The sequence below is a fragment of the Nanorana parkeri genome, unplaced genomic scaffold (genome assembly GCF_000935625.1).
Source record: "Nanorana parkeri isolate BGI_ZX_2015 unplaced genomic scaffold, ASM93562v1 scaffold851, whole genome shotgun sequence".
NCBI classification, from domain to species: Eukaryota; Metazoa; Chordata; class Amphibia; order Anura; family Dicroglossidae; genus Nanorana; species Nanorana parkeri.
This window is the reverse complement of record NW_017307119.1, coordinates 425,432-445,605: the sequence shown is the minus strand read 5'-3', so window position 1 is coordinate 445,605 and position 20,174 is coordinate 425,432. Positions and strand designations below refer to the sequence as shown.

Here is a 20,174-nt window from a genome sequence, read left to right as displayed (position 1 = left end):
GATCACAGTTTGAAAATTATAGGGACTTGTTTACATAGATAAAGGCAGCCTGGCAGTGATTTGTTTTTGCCTATCTTTGGCTAGTAGATTGATATTTTTCGGGCTTTCACAGGATGTAATAAAACAAGCCACAGGTAATATCTGAAGCTGGTGCCATGTTGTAGTTAGCAGAAGGAAATGAATGGGATGCCCAGATGTAGCTTCTTAAGGATTTATTGATAGATCCCAGACATAGCCAGGTTGTAAATATAAAATATTTATTTTGGAATTATAGGAGTATAAATTGTGAAAAGGAGAGAGCTTTAAAGAAATGGTAGCCAAGGCTCTATTTACCATAAAGAGTGGACAGCATTTTAGCACATGTATATGCTTTATTTTTGTTTTGTTGTTGCCTCGTCTGGTCACTTCTAGACACTTGTTGGTAAATATAGCACCAAAAATGTAAAGTAGTGGGGTGCAGGAGATGATGGGAATGGTTACATCTCCTGAAGCTGAAATAACATATAGCCATAACTTCTGCTCTTTATTAATTGGCTCAGTTGCTTTACTGGGTGCTCAACCTCCCACACCAGTTTCCTGGCTTAATTCCTTCCATTAATACACATGTGGTTGTGGCGTATGGGGGGTCCTGTATAAAATAGCAACAGAAGTTATACATGGCTTCAGCATCATAACCTTTAATGTACTGTACATCTGTAGCCAAAATGTATTTTTATAGTTTTGGATAGAGTTGGGGAGGATTAAACCACCTGTTAAGTTCTTTACTGCTGTCTGTGTCCCTGCTAGCTAGATTCCCCTCTAAGTGTCCTGATGAACATTAATAAGACAGAAAGTGATGGAAAACCACGAACATTCCAGTTGTGATTAGAAGAAGCAGTAAGGTTTCCTCACGTTACCTGTTGTGTTCCTGGGTCAGGAAGTGATGAAAAGTCTCCCTAACAGGACAAGGATGGCAAGAAAATGAACAGGGGCTTAAACCTTTCACTGCTTTATCCAAATCGTAGAAAAGAACGTTTTGGCTATGCATGTGCTAGAAATACAAGCCTTGTGGCCAAGGAGTCTACCTATTGTTTACTCTTCTATTCATGAGAATAGCAGCTTTAGTACCACACATTTCTTCCACTTGTGTTCACCTTGCATGTGCAAAGATGGTATGGCAAAATTTCACAATCAGCATCAAAGAGAATTTCATTGTTCATTAAATTAACTTATTATAGTAGAACCAAGCAAGATAATATTTATTTCTAAAGTTTCCCTGCTACGACCTTTCTAGTGAATGCAACTTTTTGGGGTTGATTTTCTAAATGCAAAGAGAATCTTCATTTATCTTTATGAATGTGGTGAAAATTAACTTTGCAAAGATTACCCAATTACAAGGAAGGCAAATAAAAAATAAAAAATTTTCTTGCACATGATTGGATGATGGATGTCAGCAGATCTGCCCCTTAGTCATTAAGCTAAGGGAATATTCCCTTGCAAGTACAAATTCCCTTGCAAAGTAAACAGCCTATTTGCTTTTAGTAGATCAACTCCATTTCTTATGGTGTCCCAGACACTTACAGTTTTGCTGTTGTGTGGAACCACTGAAGCTACTAAACTACAACTAAAACACACCATTCGATGCATGTTTCCTGTCTTTGTTGTGTGGAAGCTGTGCTGCTAACCTATGAAATTGTAGTGGAGTTGGGAATTGACACAAGAATAATCCCACTTAACAGAAAGTAAATAAGTGTTATTAGTTGTATATTGCAATTTCAGTAGATCTTTACTTTAAAACAATGTTATCTTAATGCATCAGTGTTCTGATTTATTGTTGAGTCCTCGAGTGATGCTTAATTTATATTTCTGCAGGGTCAAAACTGGAAGATCTTACTTCTGAGAACATCGTATAAAGGATACACAGCTTCTACATAGTACCAAATGGGCTCCAGCTAAATCTCTACATAACCAACAGGATGGAGAGAAAACCAGCTTGCACCGAGAGCCCATCCTCGGGTTCTGAGAAAGAGCCTTTGACATGCAAGACCAGGTCAGAATGCAAAAAGGATGGTCTGCTGCTGAGAAACTGCAAGCCATCACTACGACTGTCTGAAGAGCACAACAAGGTGCACCCCTGCCCGGGAGAGAGGGCAGACCTTGGGCACATGTCTAATAAATACTTAGCAGTACAAAGTCCTGATGCCCCTTGCAATGGCACCAGAAATGGAATAGACGAAACCTCAACCCCGACTCTTACTGTCATTCCATCCTGCATGGCCGAGGTGCATCACTTGCAAAGAGAGACAGGGGAAAGAGAGACATGGAGCAAAAAAGTAGACTTTCTCTTATCTGTTATTGGGTATGCAGTGGATCTGGGCAATGTATGGAGGTTTCCTTATATCTGTTACCAAAATGGAGGAGGTCAGTATTCCAAATAGTCTTACTTATTTAACGGGGAATTTTTTGGAAAATTGGTGATTATTATTTTACTGCAGAGGGACCTCCAGGTTAAGTGGTTTTCAACTATCAGTAAAAACTGGAAAACTTGTTCAATTGGGACCCTACAGATTAAGAGCTGCTAGAATTGGTTGGCTTGTGATGTGGTGGCTGTTTTAGTTTTCTTTTTTTCAGGCTAAGTACATTTTCTCCAAGTACAGAAAAATACATGTTATTCCTGCCATAATCCCTGAGCCCTTGTAAATTATTGTGCGTAGAACTAATATCTCAAACATTATAATTCGCTTTTTCAGCGATATTCTGTCAACTATATCACCAATCCTCCCTATATATTGGTGATGAGGAGAGCTCAAATCAGAAGAGCAACCTAGGGTGACAACACAGCTTCTCTATAGAAAGAGTAAAGAAAGTACCCTAGAACAGGAAGTGTGTCACTGGCAGGATCACTAGGTGACAATAAAGGGAAAAAGCCTGAAAATATTAAACTAATGCAGCTACCAAATCTGAGATTTCTATGTATGTTTGGTTTTTGATATGCTTTAAAGCACAAGCTTTTAAAAACATTTCTTACCTTTTAGATGTTTTGTTAAATCAGGCAAGATGGCCGATTCCAGGTTTTTCTTAGTGGTCTGTCCTAATGGAATTACGCTGCACGTTACACTCTGTACATTCACATCAGTCCCTGCCCTCAAGGAGCTTACAATCTAAGGTCCCTATCTCACATACATGCATACAAGGACCAATTTTGACTGGAGCCAATTAACCTACCTGCATGTCTTTTGGAGTGTGGGAGTAAACTGGAATACCTGCAGGAAACCCACACAAGTACAGGGTGAACATGCAAACTCCATGCAGATAGTGTCCTGGCCAGGATTTAAAATGGGGACCCCAGTGCTGCAAAGTGGAAGTGCTAACCACTAAACCACTGTGCTGCCTTATTACACACACATTAAAGGGTTAATTTTTTTAAGTTAGGTCCACACTGTACTAACATTCCTACATTGCGTTGACAGGTATATCAATTAACTATGTTATACTGTGTAACGGGCGTACTTTTTATAAATGAGCCCCCAGTTCTTTTCCCCTCTCTCACTGAAAGGCTGTTAGTCTTCTCAGAAAGGTTGCAAGATCAGACTCTGTGTGTGGCTGCTTGATTTTAGAATCAGCAGGGATCCTGATCACAATTCCTGGTATAAAAGGAAGCCACAAGTCTACTGTATATATGAAAATCAAAACTTAGAATTATAACCCTAAATAATGTGAAAGCGAAATAAAACATAACTCTAGATAGCGCCAACGGTTTGCGCAGCGCTTTACAATATAAAGAAGACATTACAATCACAAAACCATCAAGACAAGATGGCAAGGAGGGCCCTGTCCGTGAGGGCTTACAATCTAAAAGGGAGGGGCAAATGATATATTCAGTTACTTAAAGAATACCTACCTTGAGAGATACTACCACTGATGACCTGCTAAAAACATTTGTAAAGGGTTACCAGATTTTCAAAATAAAATCCAGGGACAGCCTACTGACCATGCCCACTTTTAAACCACACCCACAAATCATAACCTATTTGTAACCACGCCCACAAATCACATCCCTAGTTTTAACATGCCCTCAAACAGTTGGTTACAGACTTTTAAAACAGTAGGCAGACATTGAAGGTATAAAGACAAAACAAGCAGATTTCAAAGAAGAGACACCAAGATATGCATTCATAGTTAGAAGGGATGCCTTCTGAACAATTGTTGGCATTGCCTATAAAGTGTGTGTCATTTCATGGTGTGGGAGTAAAACAAGCCCCAGCATTGGTGCAACTGTCACTGTAAAAATATCAGTGTATCCAACTTTTTCAGCTTCAGTAATGTTTAATGTGATTGTAACAGGTAATGCAGAGTTCAGTAACAGGTAATACAGAGTTCAGTAACAGGTAATGCAGAGTTCAGTAACAGGTAATGCAGAGTTCAGTAACAGGTAATGCAGAGTTCAGTAACAGGTAATGCAGAGTTCAGTAACAGGTAATGCAGAGTTTAGTAGTAAGTAACACAGAGTTCAGAAGGAGGCAATGCAGAATTCAGTAGTAAGTAATGCAGAGTTCAGTAACAGGTAATGCAGAGTTCAGTAACAGGTAATGCAGAGTTCAGTAACAGGTAATGCAGAGTTCAGTAACAGTAACAGGTAATACAGAGTTCAGTAACAGGTAATGCAGAGTTTAGTAGTAAGTAACACAGAGTTCAGAAGGAGGCAATGCAGAATTCAGTAGTAAGTAATGCAGAGTTCAGTAACAGGTGATGCAGTGTTCAGTAGTAAGTAACACAGAGTTCAGAAGGAGGTAATGCACAGTTCAATAGTAAGTAATGCAGAGTTCAGATATATACATATACTTTTGCCCTTTGTATCTAATAAAAATCTTAATAACGGAAGAATGAATAAATAAAGTTGCAACTAAAATATGAACCTGTTAAGAAGATAAATATTTACCCAGCCGACGGCTCGTGCTGTTATACGCCACTTTCCATAAAGAGAAGAATGCTGATCTCCTGACTTTTCTTCATCAGAGCAGCTTTTAGCAGCACAGGCATGAGATGTGGTAAGTATTTGCTACTGTATGTTCTTTACAGACACATATTTTATTTGCAACTTAAGCAACAGAGGACCCCTTCACACTTGTGCATGCTTTAACTCACACATTTTCCTGCATTGAGGTGTGCTGAATTTTGGCAGCCCATTTCTATGGACTGGGCAGGCAGCACACCTTAACACACAAAAAAAATGTTGTCAGCACAGTTCGCCACAATGCACTGCAGTGCATATAGTTCCATTCTTTAACGTGTGCTGCAGTAACTCAGGGTAAAAGCTATGTTTTACCGTGCTTTACCACAACACACAAGTGTAAATCCAGCCTCAGCAGACTTAAAAGCATATTTAGTCTCCTGCACCCCAACATTCAGATTGGGTAGCATGCTTACTGAGGATAAAACTCAGAGATGTCTCATCACTGAAGATTGAATACCAGGCTATTCCCGCTGTTGTGCCATTGAAGTTTTCTTTGTTTGTATTTGTCGAGGCCATAGACAACTAGATGAAAAGCATTTTCACAAGGAGGTCTGCAATGATAGTCTGCATTTCTTTCAGCACAGGTTTCTCTTAAGGCTGTTCATAGACAGGGAGATATCACCCCAAGTGCCAGTCCTCACAGAGTTGTACACAGTGTGGGGACCTGCAACTAACCTTGCCCATCATTGACAGTGGCACACAAATGATAAATAGAGTGAAGGATTGGGACCTTCTCGTATGGAGATCTCCCTGTGCAATAAGAGGCTCCTCAGGTATGTTGGTTTATGCCATGTATGCGCATTTGAGTACCATTGATAATAAATAGTAACCCAATGCAGTGTACATATACAGGTCAAACATTGTTTGAATAAGCCCAGACTGCAACAAGTTTTATACCAACAATATTGTTGGGCTCTGTGAGGTGTTGACGACTGTCTCTAGCTGATTAAAGAAGCAGGGCCGTCCCTATAATTTAGCTGGAGCCAGAGGTAATGTTCACCACCAGCATCCCCTGCTCCCTCCTCCCCTTCCCCAGGTAACGTGCACCACCAGCTTAAACAATTTCTGGCAAAATCAACAGGTATTTTTTGCACTTATTGAACAGAACATTGAACAAAACATTTTTAATTCTATATTTTAATAAATGGTGTGTTGTAGTGCATTGTCAATAGAAAAATGTCACCAGCACACCATAAGTTGAAAAAGCAAAATATTTTATTGCCAATAGCTGTATCTCATTGGCAAGCGCTTTCGGGGCCTCGCAGGGTCCCCTTCATCAGGCTTAAGGCCGTGACACACTGCACGCGAAGCCGTGCAGAGCGAAGCAAAGCTATCCGGCACGGAGCTTTGCATGCAGTGTGTGAGCTGAGTGCAGTCAGATGATTGACTGCACCTTCAGCCAATCGGCTCGTGCTTAACAACCGGCCAGACGTCGCATCCCGTCGCGCCGGTTTATACGCGCGAGCCGATTGGCTGAAGTTGAAATTGTTCATCTCGTCACGCTCAGCTCCGCGAGCTCTCGCCAGCTGAGGTGCCCAGAAGAAAATTACATGACACACTGCTCGCAAAGGCAGCACGCCACTGCTCCGCGCTGCTTCGTCTGCAGTGTGTCACGGCCTTTAGAGATAACAGTGAAGTGAAAGACATACAACAATATATACCTAGACATACCAATCAACTGAGTGCTGTGAAACCACTCCCATCCACCTAGGGCATCGGTATGACGTCACACCTGCCGTTAAGTATTTGAAAAGGACGTGTGCAAAATGATGTAAATACCAGCCATATCTATTGCACCATCAGTGACTCCCAACAGCACATATAAGTGTAACTCACCCAGTAGCAAAATACATCGTTTGGGTTAGAGATCGTGCAGAGCGGTATCAAGTGTCAGGGCCCTTGTAGTGCATTGTGACACGCATTACCACAATGCACTACCGTGAACACCTTAATCTGCACAATCCAGATGCGTTTCTGCATGCGCATTTATGCACATGTTTTATGCGTTCTGGTGCGTTTTCTAAATTTTGTTTTAAATTGGGTTCTGGTGTGTTTATGCGTGTTTACATGTGTGCTGGTGCAGAAAAAAGTATGCTGCTGTACTTTTTTGAAAGCTCTGGAACTGAATGCAATGGTGTGAACTAGCCTCATTTAAAAGCATTGAAGTCACTGTGCATTTTTGGTGCATTTAACAAACGCACATGACTGCGGATCACTTTCCTTTATTACATCACTTTACCCTCCCATCACTTTACCTACCCTTACTTGCAAGGAATTTTGCAAGCGTTTTTGATGGTGTGTGAACAAGCCCTAAGTGTTTAGAAGTTTTACATAGTTACATAGTTAGTTAGGTTGAAAAAAGACACAAGTCCATCGAGTTCAACCTATAGAGATATGGAGAAAAAAAAAGAAGAAAAGCCTAAACAGAACACTATGCCCACAATTACCCAATTGTGGGCATACAAGTTTAGTCGCCCTTCGCTGCATTTTCTCCAGTTCCACAATATCCTTTTTGTAAACTGGTGCCCAAAACTGAACTGCATATTCCAGATGAGGTCTTACTAATGCTTTGTACAGGGGCAGGATTATGTCTCTATCTCTGGAGTCTAGACCCCTCTTAATACAAGAAAGTAGTTTGCTTGCTTTAGAAACTGCAGCTTGACATTGCATGCTATTATTGAGTCTATGATCTACCAGAACACCCAGATCTTTCTCCATCATTGACTCCCCAAACATACTCCCCCCCTAGAGTATATGACGCATGCATGTTTTTAGTCCCCAAGTGCAGAACTTTACATTTATCAACATTAAACCTAATTTGCCAAATAGTTGCCCAATCACACAGAGCACTCAGATCTGCTTGTAAGTTGGAGACATCCTGTAATTACTGTATTCCACTACATAACTTGGTGTCATCTGCAAACACAGAAATAGTACTTTGAAACCCCAATTCGATGTCATTTATAAATAGGTTAAACAGTAAAGGGCCCAACACTGAACCTTGGGGAACACCACTAACAACCTCAGACCATTCAGAGTATGAATCATTGATCACCACTCTCTGAATACGGTCTTTAAGCCAGTTTTCTACCCAATTACAGATGGAATGCTCGATACCTACTGACCTTAACTTATACATTAGCCGCATGTGGGGAACTGTGTCAAACGCTTTTGCAAAGTCCAAGTATGCTATATCCACAGCCATTCCTCTGTCCAATGTATTACTCACTTCCTCATAAAAAAGAAAGTAGGTTTGTTTGACAACTTCTGTCTTTCGTGAATCCGTGCTGACTATCACTTATGATATTATTTTCAAGCAGAAACATCGAAATTTCGCAGCAAAATGTCTTTAGGAAAAAAAAAAATTTAAATTTTTTATTTTTTTTTTAGTTTGCAGAAGATGAAAAAAAAAGCGTGAGGTTCCCCCAATTCATACAAGACCCTTTAGGTCTGGTAGGAATGTTAGGAGGACCCCCCCAACCCCGGGGTAAAAACACACAAAAAAGTGCGTGGGGTTCCCCCCAAAATCCCTACCAGACCCTTTAGGTCTGGTAGGAATTTTAAGGGGGAACCCCAGCCCCAAAAAATGGGGAGAAAAACGTGGGGTCCCCCCTAACAGTCCTACCAGACCCTTGATCCGGGCACTGGCCCGGCAGGGCAGAAAAGGGGGGGGGCGATTAAGCGCCCTCCCTGCGCCTTACCAGGCTACGTGCCCTCAGCATTGGGAGGTCATGTCTATGAGAACAAGGGCCTCTTCCCCACAACCCTGACCCGGTGGTTGTGGGGGTCTGCGGGCAAGGGGGCCTTTTTGCATCGGGGGTACCCCTTTAAATAAGGGGGCACCCAGATGCCGCCCCCCCCCTTGTGAATGAGTAAGGGGTACTTATACCCCTACCCATTCACTAATGGGTTAAATGAAATAGTTAGTAAAAAGTCCAGACTTTTGATAAAATCCTTTAATTGAAAAAAAAAAGCAGAGTACATTTTTGACTATCCCTTTCATTTAAAAAAAAAATGGCTCCATCCATGTAATCCAGTGTCAATCACGATGCACGACCCCCGCCGCAATAAAAAAAAGTCCTGCCGCACGACCACCATCCGATCCCGATGAAAATTTGCAGCAAAATGGCATTCAGCCCGAAAGTAAACAGATTCTATGTAGCTCGCTCCGCCCATTTGACATTCTCAGCTGTCAAATGCTACATAGCAATCGGGAACTCCCGAATACTAATCATAGTTTCCGAATGCTATTCGGGTCTGTGAGCCGAGGTGCGATAATGCTTTTCATATGACACCTCGGCTCACAGACCCGAATAGCATTCGATTAAAGGATTTTATCAAGTCTGGACTTTTCACTATTTACGATTTAACCCTTTAGTTAATGGGTAGGGGTACAAGTACCCCTTACTCATTCACAGGGGGTGGGTGGCACCTGGGTGCCCCCTTATTTACCAGGCACATGGCCTGGTAAGGTGCAGGGGCGGGGGTCCCTCCTAACATTCCTACCAGACCTAAAGGGTCTGGTATGAACTTTTTTTTTTCATCTTCTGCAAACTAAAAAAAAACAAACATTTTTCCTAATGTCATTTTGCTGCAGCGAAATTTCGTCCAAAAACGAAATTTCGACCAGACTACCACTAAAAAACGAAATTTCATCCAAAAAATGAAATTTCGACCGGACTACCGCTAACTAATTTCGTCCGAATCCGAATTCCGAAACTAATTTAATTTCGGACCCGAATCCAAAAAACAAAATAATGCAAAATCCGAATCAAAACAAAACTAAACAAATTTTTTGCTGGTGCACATGTCTAATGGATGGCATCACCTAGAGGACATTAGTGAGTTGTTCAATCTCCCTTTCATCCTTATTATCAATTAAGCAAAATCTTCTATAAATCTGTGCAGGAAATTTGTTAAAAATGGTCAGAGGAGCTTCTTCAAGGCTAAGTACAGTAAGCTTCAATTAAGTGGGGGTAGCCAATAATATACTGTTACTATCTCACTGTTAAATAAATATGCAACATGAAGAGGCTAGTGGCTCCCTGTTTGCAGAGCTCATGGGCCAGATTTCACCTAGTTCAGATTGGTAACTAGGTAAATACAGACTGTTGAATCTTGTAGATGGGGTAGCCTCATACTCTTAGGCAGTGTATTTATAAATCTATTTTTAACATTAATAGCGATTGTATAAATAATAAGAGGATTACAGTAAAGTAAATGGAGTGTGCAGAGAGCAGACTATACTTCATACGGTAACACAAAGTATTTTGATGATAAACTTTAGATAATATAATTGGCAGTCGTTATAGCATGTTACAATGTTGTCATGCTATACCTTATTTCTGCTGCTATTGATTTCAGTAAATTGTGTTATGCTTGTCAGTAATTTCTCTGCATTGTGTTGTAACCTTTTACTTATACGGCTTTGCCCTTGCTAAGTAGGATTTCTAAATACTTCAGCATATTTGTACAATGTTCTTTAGGATTTATATAGCGCCAACAGTTTGCGCAGCGCTTTACAATATAGGGCAGACATTACAATCACAATACAATTCAAGACAAGATGGTAAGGATCAATACAAATCTGTAAATGTAGGTACATATAGCGCATAGGGGAAAATTTGAAAATTGTCCGCCCAGTCTTTTGCACAGTATTCCTATGCTCCGCTGCTCCATTTGGTATCATTACCTGTTCTTTTCTCAATAGTTTTAAATAGTTTAAATAATAAAATTAAAGGAAAACTATGGCCCAACCTTAGTCCTCGATCTATAGAGTCGATGTGTGACAGCTTTAGTGTCACACGTCAGCTCTAATAGTGGGGATGAGTGTATTTCATTCTCCTCATAATTCTCCTTTAAGAAATAAATAAATATTGCAGAGAAAAAGTATCAGATCAACTGACTGCTGCAGATCAAGTCTTACTTTAGGCAAATACGTTTACTGATCACTACTCTCAATGCCCTGCAGTCACAAGGACACTAAGGAGCATGCTATGTTTGCATCATTGTTTTGGGTCTATTTGTTCAAGCAGAGTTGTCCTGTTGTGAAGTGATTTCTATAATTTTTCACCAAGCTCACCTCAGTCCCAGTTCATTGGAAACAAATTACATGAGGCTGCTAGATATCACTGCTATTAAAGCCTCCTTGCCATTCAATACTCCCACATTTATGCTCCCTACAGCCCTCCTAAAAATTACTTGTGCCACATCTAATATTTCTGTCGGCAAGATTTATTATAAAAGATCAGAGGAATATAACACAAAGAGTGAAAAGGGATGGACAGCGCAGAAAAAAATAATAATGTAGGAAATAAATAAATAAACCAAACCAGTCAGTCAAAAGAATATTTACTGTCACTGGCTTGAATTAACACCAAAATACAGACTGTTGTCTGTGGGATCTCTGATGGCCACACAATAAGCGTCAAAGAGTTGCATGCACCCCATGAGCCGCAGGTTGGGCGCCAAGAGTCTAAAGAATGTGCATATACACATATGGATATTTCAATTAGGAATTTGGGGGATTCTAAGTGACCATGTTACTTCTTTGTAAAGAAGAAATAGAAACTGTTGTCGGTATATAGAAAAAAGGCTGAACTGAAGCTAAATTTCTTTACAACTTTGACATTTCAGGAGCTTTTCTCATTCCTTATGTGATTATGGCTGTGTTTGGTGGAATTCCTCTGTTTTATATGGAGCTGGCACTGGGTCAGTATCACAGAAGTGGCTGTATTTCTGTATGGAGAAAAATATGTCCATTATTTAAAGGTAAGTCTTTTTGTCTCTGAAGTAATAACAATGTGTGGTTCTGTCATCAAGAGCTGAAAAGAGCAAATAAAGTTACCCTTTCACAAAATTAGCTGAACATGTCATGAGGCTACTTTCAGGGGAAAGCGCATGTCAAAATATGCAGATATGAAAGGTGGAAGGGGCAGATTAATTTTAGATTTTCTTGAAAGTTAGCGATTTATATATAACTTATAATCAAAAGACACAGAAAAACATGTATAGAGTCAGCAACAGCTACATCAATCATAGACAAATCATATGTCCATGTTATTTCTAAAATAAAAGAAATCCAACCAGAACCAAACACGTAAAACCATACAATTATCAAAATAATGGGCTGCGTGGCAGGTGGTCAGATGTCTCTTCAAGCACGTGGTACCCAAGTTGATGTTCTTGCCATGCTTGATCCGAGGGGGGAACAGATTGCAAATAGCAATGCTGCGGTCTGCTGCACATATGATGAAAAACTCCCACACAGCTGCGTTCCTGGAAGTGTGCTGGAAGACAACAGCGCCCTGCACCTGTGCAGCTCTGCCGCCTGATGCAATAGGGTGACTGCTCTTATGGCTGCCCCTGGATGACATCCTGCGTCGTTGCGGTTGTGCCTCCTCCTCACTTTCCTCCTCTGTTCGATCAGGCCTCTGTCCTCATCACTGGAGCCAACCTGGCAGTATGCTGTGGCTGATGGAGTATGAGTGCCAGTTTGTTGTCCATCATTGGCACCCCCTCTCTCTAGGCTCATGTTACTTCTTTCCTCAACCTCTGAGCCAACAAAGGACAAGCGTGCCCTGCCTGCAGAGGATGCACCATGTCCACGACCACGACTTTTGCCTGCGGACACAGAGGCTGCTTGCTCTCTTATTGTTGCTGTCTGCCTCTCCTTGTTGGCCTTTCAGACATGATGAGTATTGCAATAGAATGCACTAATCGACTGCTAACAGATTGTTATAATCGATTGCTATAATAGACTGCAATAATAGACTGACTGTTATAGTAGACTGCAATTATAGACTGCTATAATAGACTACTATGACTGACTGCTATAGTAGACTGCAATTATAGACTGCTATAATAGACTGCTATAATAGTACATAATAGTACATAATACATAATAGTATAATACATGATATTAGTACATAACAGTACATAATATAGCTATAGTACACTAATAGAACGCTGATAGTACAATGATAGAACAATGATAGTAGTAGACTCTCTCTTTTAACTCCAGCAACACACTACATAGGGCTGTGGTGTAGGCAGCCTTATATAGTGTGCCTCTTTGATTTAGCAGTGAGCCATGATTGGGCAAAGTCATCATGACTTTGCCCAATCATGGCTCTCACAGTTATCTGTGCCCTGATTGGGCAAAGGCGAACAGCCCGCCAAACGCCCTGATAGTTCGGCGAACACAAAAAACTAGCGATGTTCGAGTCAAACTCACGTTCGACTCGAACATTGAGCCCAACTCTATTGTTGAAGACCTTCAGAATTGTAGAAATGGCTTGGACAAACTGCAAAACATCTTTAACATTACAGAAAAAAGTCCAGTTGAATGAACAAACCACTACTAACTATACCATGACCTGGATAAATAAGAGCTTCACGGGCATATTTAGTTGTACAATAATTGTAGAGGGACCTGTAAGACATCACCAGTCATTATACTAGCAGATAAGATTTAGAAAGCAAGCATATGGTGCATTTTAATGTCATTTTTGATCATTGATATTATGTTGATTTGATGATGATTTTTTCCCATAGGAATTGGTTATGCTATCTGTATAATAGCACTTTATATAGCATCTTATTACAACACCATTATAGCCTGGGCTCTTTACTACCTCATATTCTCATTCCGGTCTGAACTGCCTTGGACCAGCTGCCACAATGAGTGGAACACAGAAAACTGCACCAACTATTTCCAAAACAGTAGTGTAACGTGGATCAACAGCTCTATCTCACCAGCAGAGGAGTTTTACACGTAAGTGCATGTAAGTGTGGGGAAGGTTAAAACACTCACAGGGTAGATGGGTTTCAAGATGCTCCTGTGTAGACATAAGACATAAACAAGCATTTCAGACATAAGTAACAGGATATGATTGATGTGGGGGCGCTGAAGCAGTATTAATATAGCAAGGCTTTTCATTTCTCTTGTGTTACGATCAGAAGAATAAGTGGAGCAGACATAGATTTTCCTTTCAGGACAACTGGGAACTTAAGCTGCCCAGTAATATCGCTGACTGTAAGTTGAGAAACATTTAAGATGTTTGAAGTGAATATTTCTTTCAAACAGAAAAATCCAGTAGAGAATGCTGTAGCATAAATATTTCAGATTAATATTTTAGAATATTATGTCTTCGTATTTTCTAAACATTTTCTTGGTGACTTCATATACAGGATAGTTAAAGAAGAAAGCCTAGAGGATTTTTAGATCTGAAAGCATTTGAAATAAAATGTTATTTTCTTCATGCGAGTAACTTACTGTTTCGTTTTTTCATTAAATTGGTTGAGTCTGTTCTTCCCCTGTAGTGGATGATAAGATTGATAAGATATAAAAAAAGGTTTAAAACAGAGAGAACAATAATAGAAGAAAATATGGGAATTTTGGGAATTTTCCCATGCACGTCTATGATTTTGATTACATTACTACATCACAACATCCATTTGTGCCCATGACAATTATTATGACACAAATTATTAACTACACACACTGTAACTAGCTGTATTATGATTAAACCTGACACCAATTCGCTTTTGTTTGCATTTATTTGAATGCTTGAAACATACACATGGGATCAAATCAAATAGTGAACTTGGCAAGTATTTACTGTTAACATCTCAGTTAATTAAACGTTACTGTTCATTGCATTCATAATTTGATTAAAGAAAAGAAACAATATGTAACACAAGATTTTATACATATATTTTAGCTTGGATTTTGTTGTGTTTGTATTTATATATTTTTTAAATTACCTAAATGGTACAAAATGCCTAGAACCCTTTGAGGGTGGTCTTTTTCTCTTGTTGGAAGTTAACGCTAGCCTTTTTCTATAAATACATATTTCACTTTAATCTGTTTAATCTTAAAAAGATTTTTTAGTTAGATTTTTTCCTCATTTTCATATTTAGCATATGCAGCGTGCAGTTGAGCCTCTAGAGTCCCTTCACTGCAAAATAATTTGCACTTTGCAGGGGAAGTTGCCTTAGCTTAGTGGATTTAGTGAAATTTCACTTTGCAAAAAAAAAAACCCAATCAGGAGCAATGCACATGACTGGTTGATGGAAGTAAGCAGAGCTGCGCCTTAGATTCACTAAACTAAAGGGAAACGTCCTGTGTAAAGCGCAAATTCCACTGCAAAGTGAACAGCCCATTTGCTTTTAGTAAATCAACCCCTATATGTCAGCAATCCAAAAATGTTTGTAATAAGATTGACTGAAACCCATTATATTTTCCCAAACTATATTTTTTCGCACTAAAGGGGTTTTGGTATTATGTCATGTCAGGTCAGCGTAGGCAAATAGATAAAGCCCGGCCATCACAACAATGTTTGCAATCAGACACAAGAACAATGCTAAACATTGCATACTGCAAGGCACATACATAACATTGTGACGGATGTAACCTCAAATGTAATAGAGTCTCTGAGTGATCTGCACCAAACTTACTATAACCATTCTGTTGTGAATAGTATTACAAAACATGTGCGCTCTTCTCCATTGACCATCCCTACAGTCAAGGGTAGGGCTTCTACTATGGTAAAGAAGGTCCACCCTCAAGGCCTCAAATTGCCACAATGTAAGGGAGAATAGCAACCACCCCCTTACATTTCCTTCTCAAATGCTGAAATGATAGAAATCCTCAGACTACACCTTGTGTCTAAAAAAACAAGTATTTATTAAAAAAAAAAAGAGTGTAATAAGCCCTAATTTCAAATTATGGCCCATTTTGTTTAACGTTCATAAACATATTCTCCAGAGCTCAGTTCTATAAGCAAACAGACAATAATAGACAATACAGTAGTAAAATAAAAACAAGGTCTTAAATGTATTAATCGACAAACCACCAATTATTAACCTATGCAAGTGTATACTTATTCTAAACCATTGCAGCATACAGAGAAATTACTAGATTGAGTGTTGAGTCTACATGGAAGTTGCATACATTACCTTGTGCAAAGGTCAGACTCACTCAACTAATGACCTGACATGGTTTATAGTTACTAGTTCCCTCTACTTTTCTTTCTGTTGCAATAAATTGGTATTAGTTTTATGTGGGTTTGCAGTAAAATACAGTACAAAAAGATCCCATGTACATGGGGATATAACAATTAAGCACAATGGTATATTTAGTATGAAAGTTTACCAAGTTACAGATCAACTTGGAGAACAGTAGAGCAAACACGAGGCAAATAAATATCTAAATATAGAAACTGTACTAACTTTGTATCTTCTATGTGAACATAGTTAAAGGAGTGTGGAATTAAAGGGGAGGGAAAACTGAAAAGAAGTGGTAAAAATGTGAGGGGAAAGGTTATAAAAGCGAGTAGAAAAGTAGAAAAGAAAAGAGTGCATTGGAGGGGGGGTTGGGGGAAGGACTATAATGGGAGGGAAGAAGATATTTTTCTGTAGGAAGTCAGAATTTATAAGGAGGATTAAATAGAAGGGACCCAATGTCTGTGGGTAGTTTGTGTGAAATCCAAAAAATCCATATTTTATGTTCCTCAAAGGGGATAGTTGGCTTTTTCCAGACCTTTGCCAATGTCTGCTTTGCTGCAATAAATATATGTCAGATGGCAGTATTTTGTTATAGCACAGCTGTTTTTTTATTGAGCAGCACCCTCGCAGGATCTTTACAGATAGTTCTGCTCAATATTGTGTAGGCCAACTTATATGTTCTTAACCCGAAACTTACTGTTGGGCAGTCTCACCATATATGTTTAAAGGTCCCCTCACTTTTACAACCTCAAAAACACAGAGAAGGATATCCTTCTACTTTTTGGTTATAAACTGTTAATCTGGTGGGCACTTTTTCCTCTTTCCATTATGTTATTAGGTTTTTTAAATTCTTGATTTTTAAAACAAGTCAAAAACAAACACCACAGCAATATATACACAGCCCAGTATCCAAGTCAGGCAAATCAAACCAACAGAACAGATAACTGTGGGCAACAGAAATGGCATCTATTTTTCAAACAAATGCAGAGAATGGTGAGCGTATCCAGAAAATTATTGCCAACGGAAGCAAACAAATTCAATATGAAATTTTTCAATACCAACACAACAACAACGATTGAAAATGATAAATAAATATATCCACGTAAAGGGATAGGGATGGGAAAGAGTATATCGCCTCTCTAATGTGTAGAGAATGTATATGTATTGAAATGTAGAAGGAAAGGGGGGTTCCTGCTCCAAGAGCAAATGATATCCCACCACTACAGAGCAGACAAGCACCAGTGGGAACAGTTCACTATACAATGATCAAGGCAGAACCACACAGGTGATCAGTAGGAAATGTACCGGAGATAGCGGTCAGAATACCTGAAGTATACCCATGAGCTCCAGGTAGAGTTTAATTTTTCCTCAGTGTTTTTTAAAGTAGCAGTCAGGTCTTCCATCATGTAGATATAATTAATTTTGGAGAACCACATCTGGACAGAGGGAGGATGAGGAGACTTCCATAACAGTGCAATACAAGCCCCGGAAGCATTAATCAGATGAACTGTAAGGGAGGACTTGTACTTAGTATGTTAGGTTGTTAAGGTGCCCCCACTGAGATCTGTGCACCTGTGTTTTGGAGCAGTTCTGTCTCTCATTATATATAATTATGGTTTGCTGCCATGGCACGTTGTCCAGGGTAAATAGACTCATATGGTCTCATTCTGTTTTTCAGCCGAATGGTGCTGCAGATACACAAATCAAAAGGTCTACAGGAGCTTGGAGGGATCAGTTGGCAGCTCTCGCTCTGTCTTCTTCTTATCTTTACTGTAGTATATTTCAGCATATGGAAGGGAGTCAAGACATCTGGAAAGGTTAGTATAACAATCTGGGATCTTAAATATGAACATATACAGTATAGGTTAATCTACTACTGATGGAATTTTGGTGATACTAGAATTCTACAAATATTACACACTTGCCCTTGCAGATCTTTCTGTTGGATACATACAAAGCACTAACAAGTATTAAAATTTCCTTTGAAGGGTAATTCCACTTTCCCAGGCGAATTTGCGAAAATGGAATTACCGTCCTCCAAACTGGCCCCCTCTCCTCCCCTGCTATACTTACCTTTGGGTGAATGCTCCTTTCCCTCCGCTGGTAGCGTGTGTACTATACGTACCCCGTACTGCCTTGTAGCACAACCCTGCACTCTGGATTTTGAATTTTGCTTGCAAATGGTGAACACTCATTGGTCAGCATGGTCAGGGCTGTGCTACATGGCAGTACAGGGTGCGGGTGTACTATAGTACACCTGCACCAGTGGAGGTGAAGGAGCGCTCGCCTATAGGTAAGTATAGCGGGGGACAGGAGAGGGCCATATGGGAGGCGGTAATTCCACTTTCCCAAATTCACCTGGGAAAGTGTAAATACTCTTTAGATTAATGTGTATTTGACAAAGCAAAATAAAATTCAGTACATCTATGCAATGCATGCACATTTCCACATGTTTTGTCCCTGTAAATGAGCTGCAAGTACAGAAAAATAACTGTTAATGTGCCTGAAATATAGTGTGCTTCTATCTTACTGTTTAAGCTGATAACACAGTGGGGTTGATTTAGTAAGGGCAAATAAGCTGCTCACTTGGGAAGGGAATGTTTTCTTAGCTTAGTAAATGAGGTCAGGTTCTACTGACTTTCGTCATCCAATCCTGTGCAAGCAAAATTATTTTCCATGCACATGATTTGGAAAATGAATTTCCACCACATTCATTAGGGAACAGCCTATTTGCCTTTAGTAAATCAACCCGTGTCCTATGAGCTCTAAAAATCCTAAACAAGTAGTGTTAGCCCTGCCTACTTCATTTCTGTTGGATTACAAAGGACACAGCCCTCTCCTCCATTCCCTATCCTCTTCCCGATCTCAGTAATCCCTCCCTGTGCACAGGAAGTTATCAGCTCACAACATTTCTGGCAGAATCAATAGATAGTTTGTGCGACTTATTGATCAGATAACACTTTCAATGGTATATTTAGCTGACCATAAGGAAGCAAATAAGAGAAGTTCATTTTAATGTTTTCTTGAAGCCATCAAATATTTTGAAGTAGAAATGTGGCCAACATTATGGCCAAAATGTTGCCTAAAAAGAGAAGGAATTGTAAAATATATAAATATCAATGTATATATCTTCTTTGTAGGTGGTCTGGGTTACTGCAACATTTCCATACATTGTGCTTACGCTGCTTCTAATAAGAGGGGCCACGCTCCCAGGTGCCTGGAGGGGAGTTATATTCTATCTGAAGCCAAACTGGGAGAAGCTACTTACCACTGAGGTAAGATTTCTATATACATAACTATAAGCAATAGTCCTAGAATATAGTCTGGGGCATGGAACCGTCTGACCACAATGAGGGCAGTGCAGGATAAGTGGCCTGTGGGGGCATGCCATTGAAATCTTGCCTTGAGTAAGTCCTGTCACACAGCTGCCTCTTGGGAATGATTTCACTTTTATCAGACATGCTTTCAGCAGACTGAACACACTGGGTGTTTCAGACAAGCACTGCTCGGACTGATATAGATAGACAGCACAGTCTGTAAGGGAATAATTTGTGTGTTACAAATGGGGACAGTTGCTCCATATAATATAAGAAAATGACAGCATGTCATTTAACATTTAAACTTATTCTAATAAGGCACTTATTAGGCAATAGGCAATTTATAATGCATCTTGCATGGATCTATTTCATATTTTCTTTCAGTATGGGTTGCTGGTGACAATTCACAGATAGCTATTATTTTGTAGGAACAGTTTAATAGTTTATTTAGTTACGCATACTTAGAGACAGTACAGACTGTTCAGTTGTGTCTTGGTAAAAGTAAGTAGCAGGATGTCCCCAGCACACCGGAGATATGTGTCTAAGCAAACGTCATATTGAGCCTGATGAAGGGACGCTGCGTGCCCTGAAACGTTGCCATTCTGGGGACAATATGCATCAATAAAAGACGTTTGCTTGGACACATATCTTCTGTGTGCTGGTGACATCCTGTTTCCTATGTTGATCTGAGTGGCACCATCCGCAGTCATTTCAGCACCCATCTTAAGTGGCTTGCCGGTAAGGAGTGCAGTGGGATACCTATTAAACTTGGTAAAAGCAGGTATCATAGAGCCAGCAGTATGACAATTTGGCCACAGGGTGCAGCATTCATTTGGAATAGAACTAAAGCTCAA

At 39.8% G+C, this 20,174-nt stretch overlaps 1 protein-coding gene across 1 annotated transcript in view; it reads left to right on the top strand.

Moving 5' to 3' along the window:
• Nucleotides 1-1,955: 1,955 nt before the first annotated feature.
• SLC6A4 (solute carrier family 6 member 4) overlaps nucleotides 1,956-20,174 on the top strand; it is a 41,349-nt gene continuing 23,130 nt past the window's right edge. Inside the window, exons 1-5 of the mRNA XM_018565479.1 lie at nucleotides 1,956-2,400; nucleotides 11,630-11,764; nucleotides 13,550-13,769; nucleotides 17,682-17,820; nucleotides 19,144-19,278. Of these exons, the coding sequence (XP_018420981.1) occupies nucleotides 1,956-2,400; nucleotides 11,630-11,764; nucleotides 13,550-13,769; nucleotides 17,682-17,820; nucleotides 19,144-19,278 (1,074 nt within the window). The remainder of the gene's footprint in view (nucleotides 2,401-11,629; nucleotides 11,765-13,549; nucleotides 13,770-17,681; nucleotides 17,821-19,143; nucleotides 19,279-20,174) is intronic.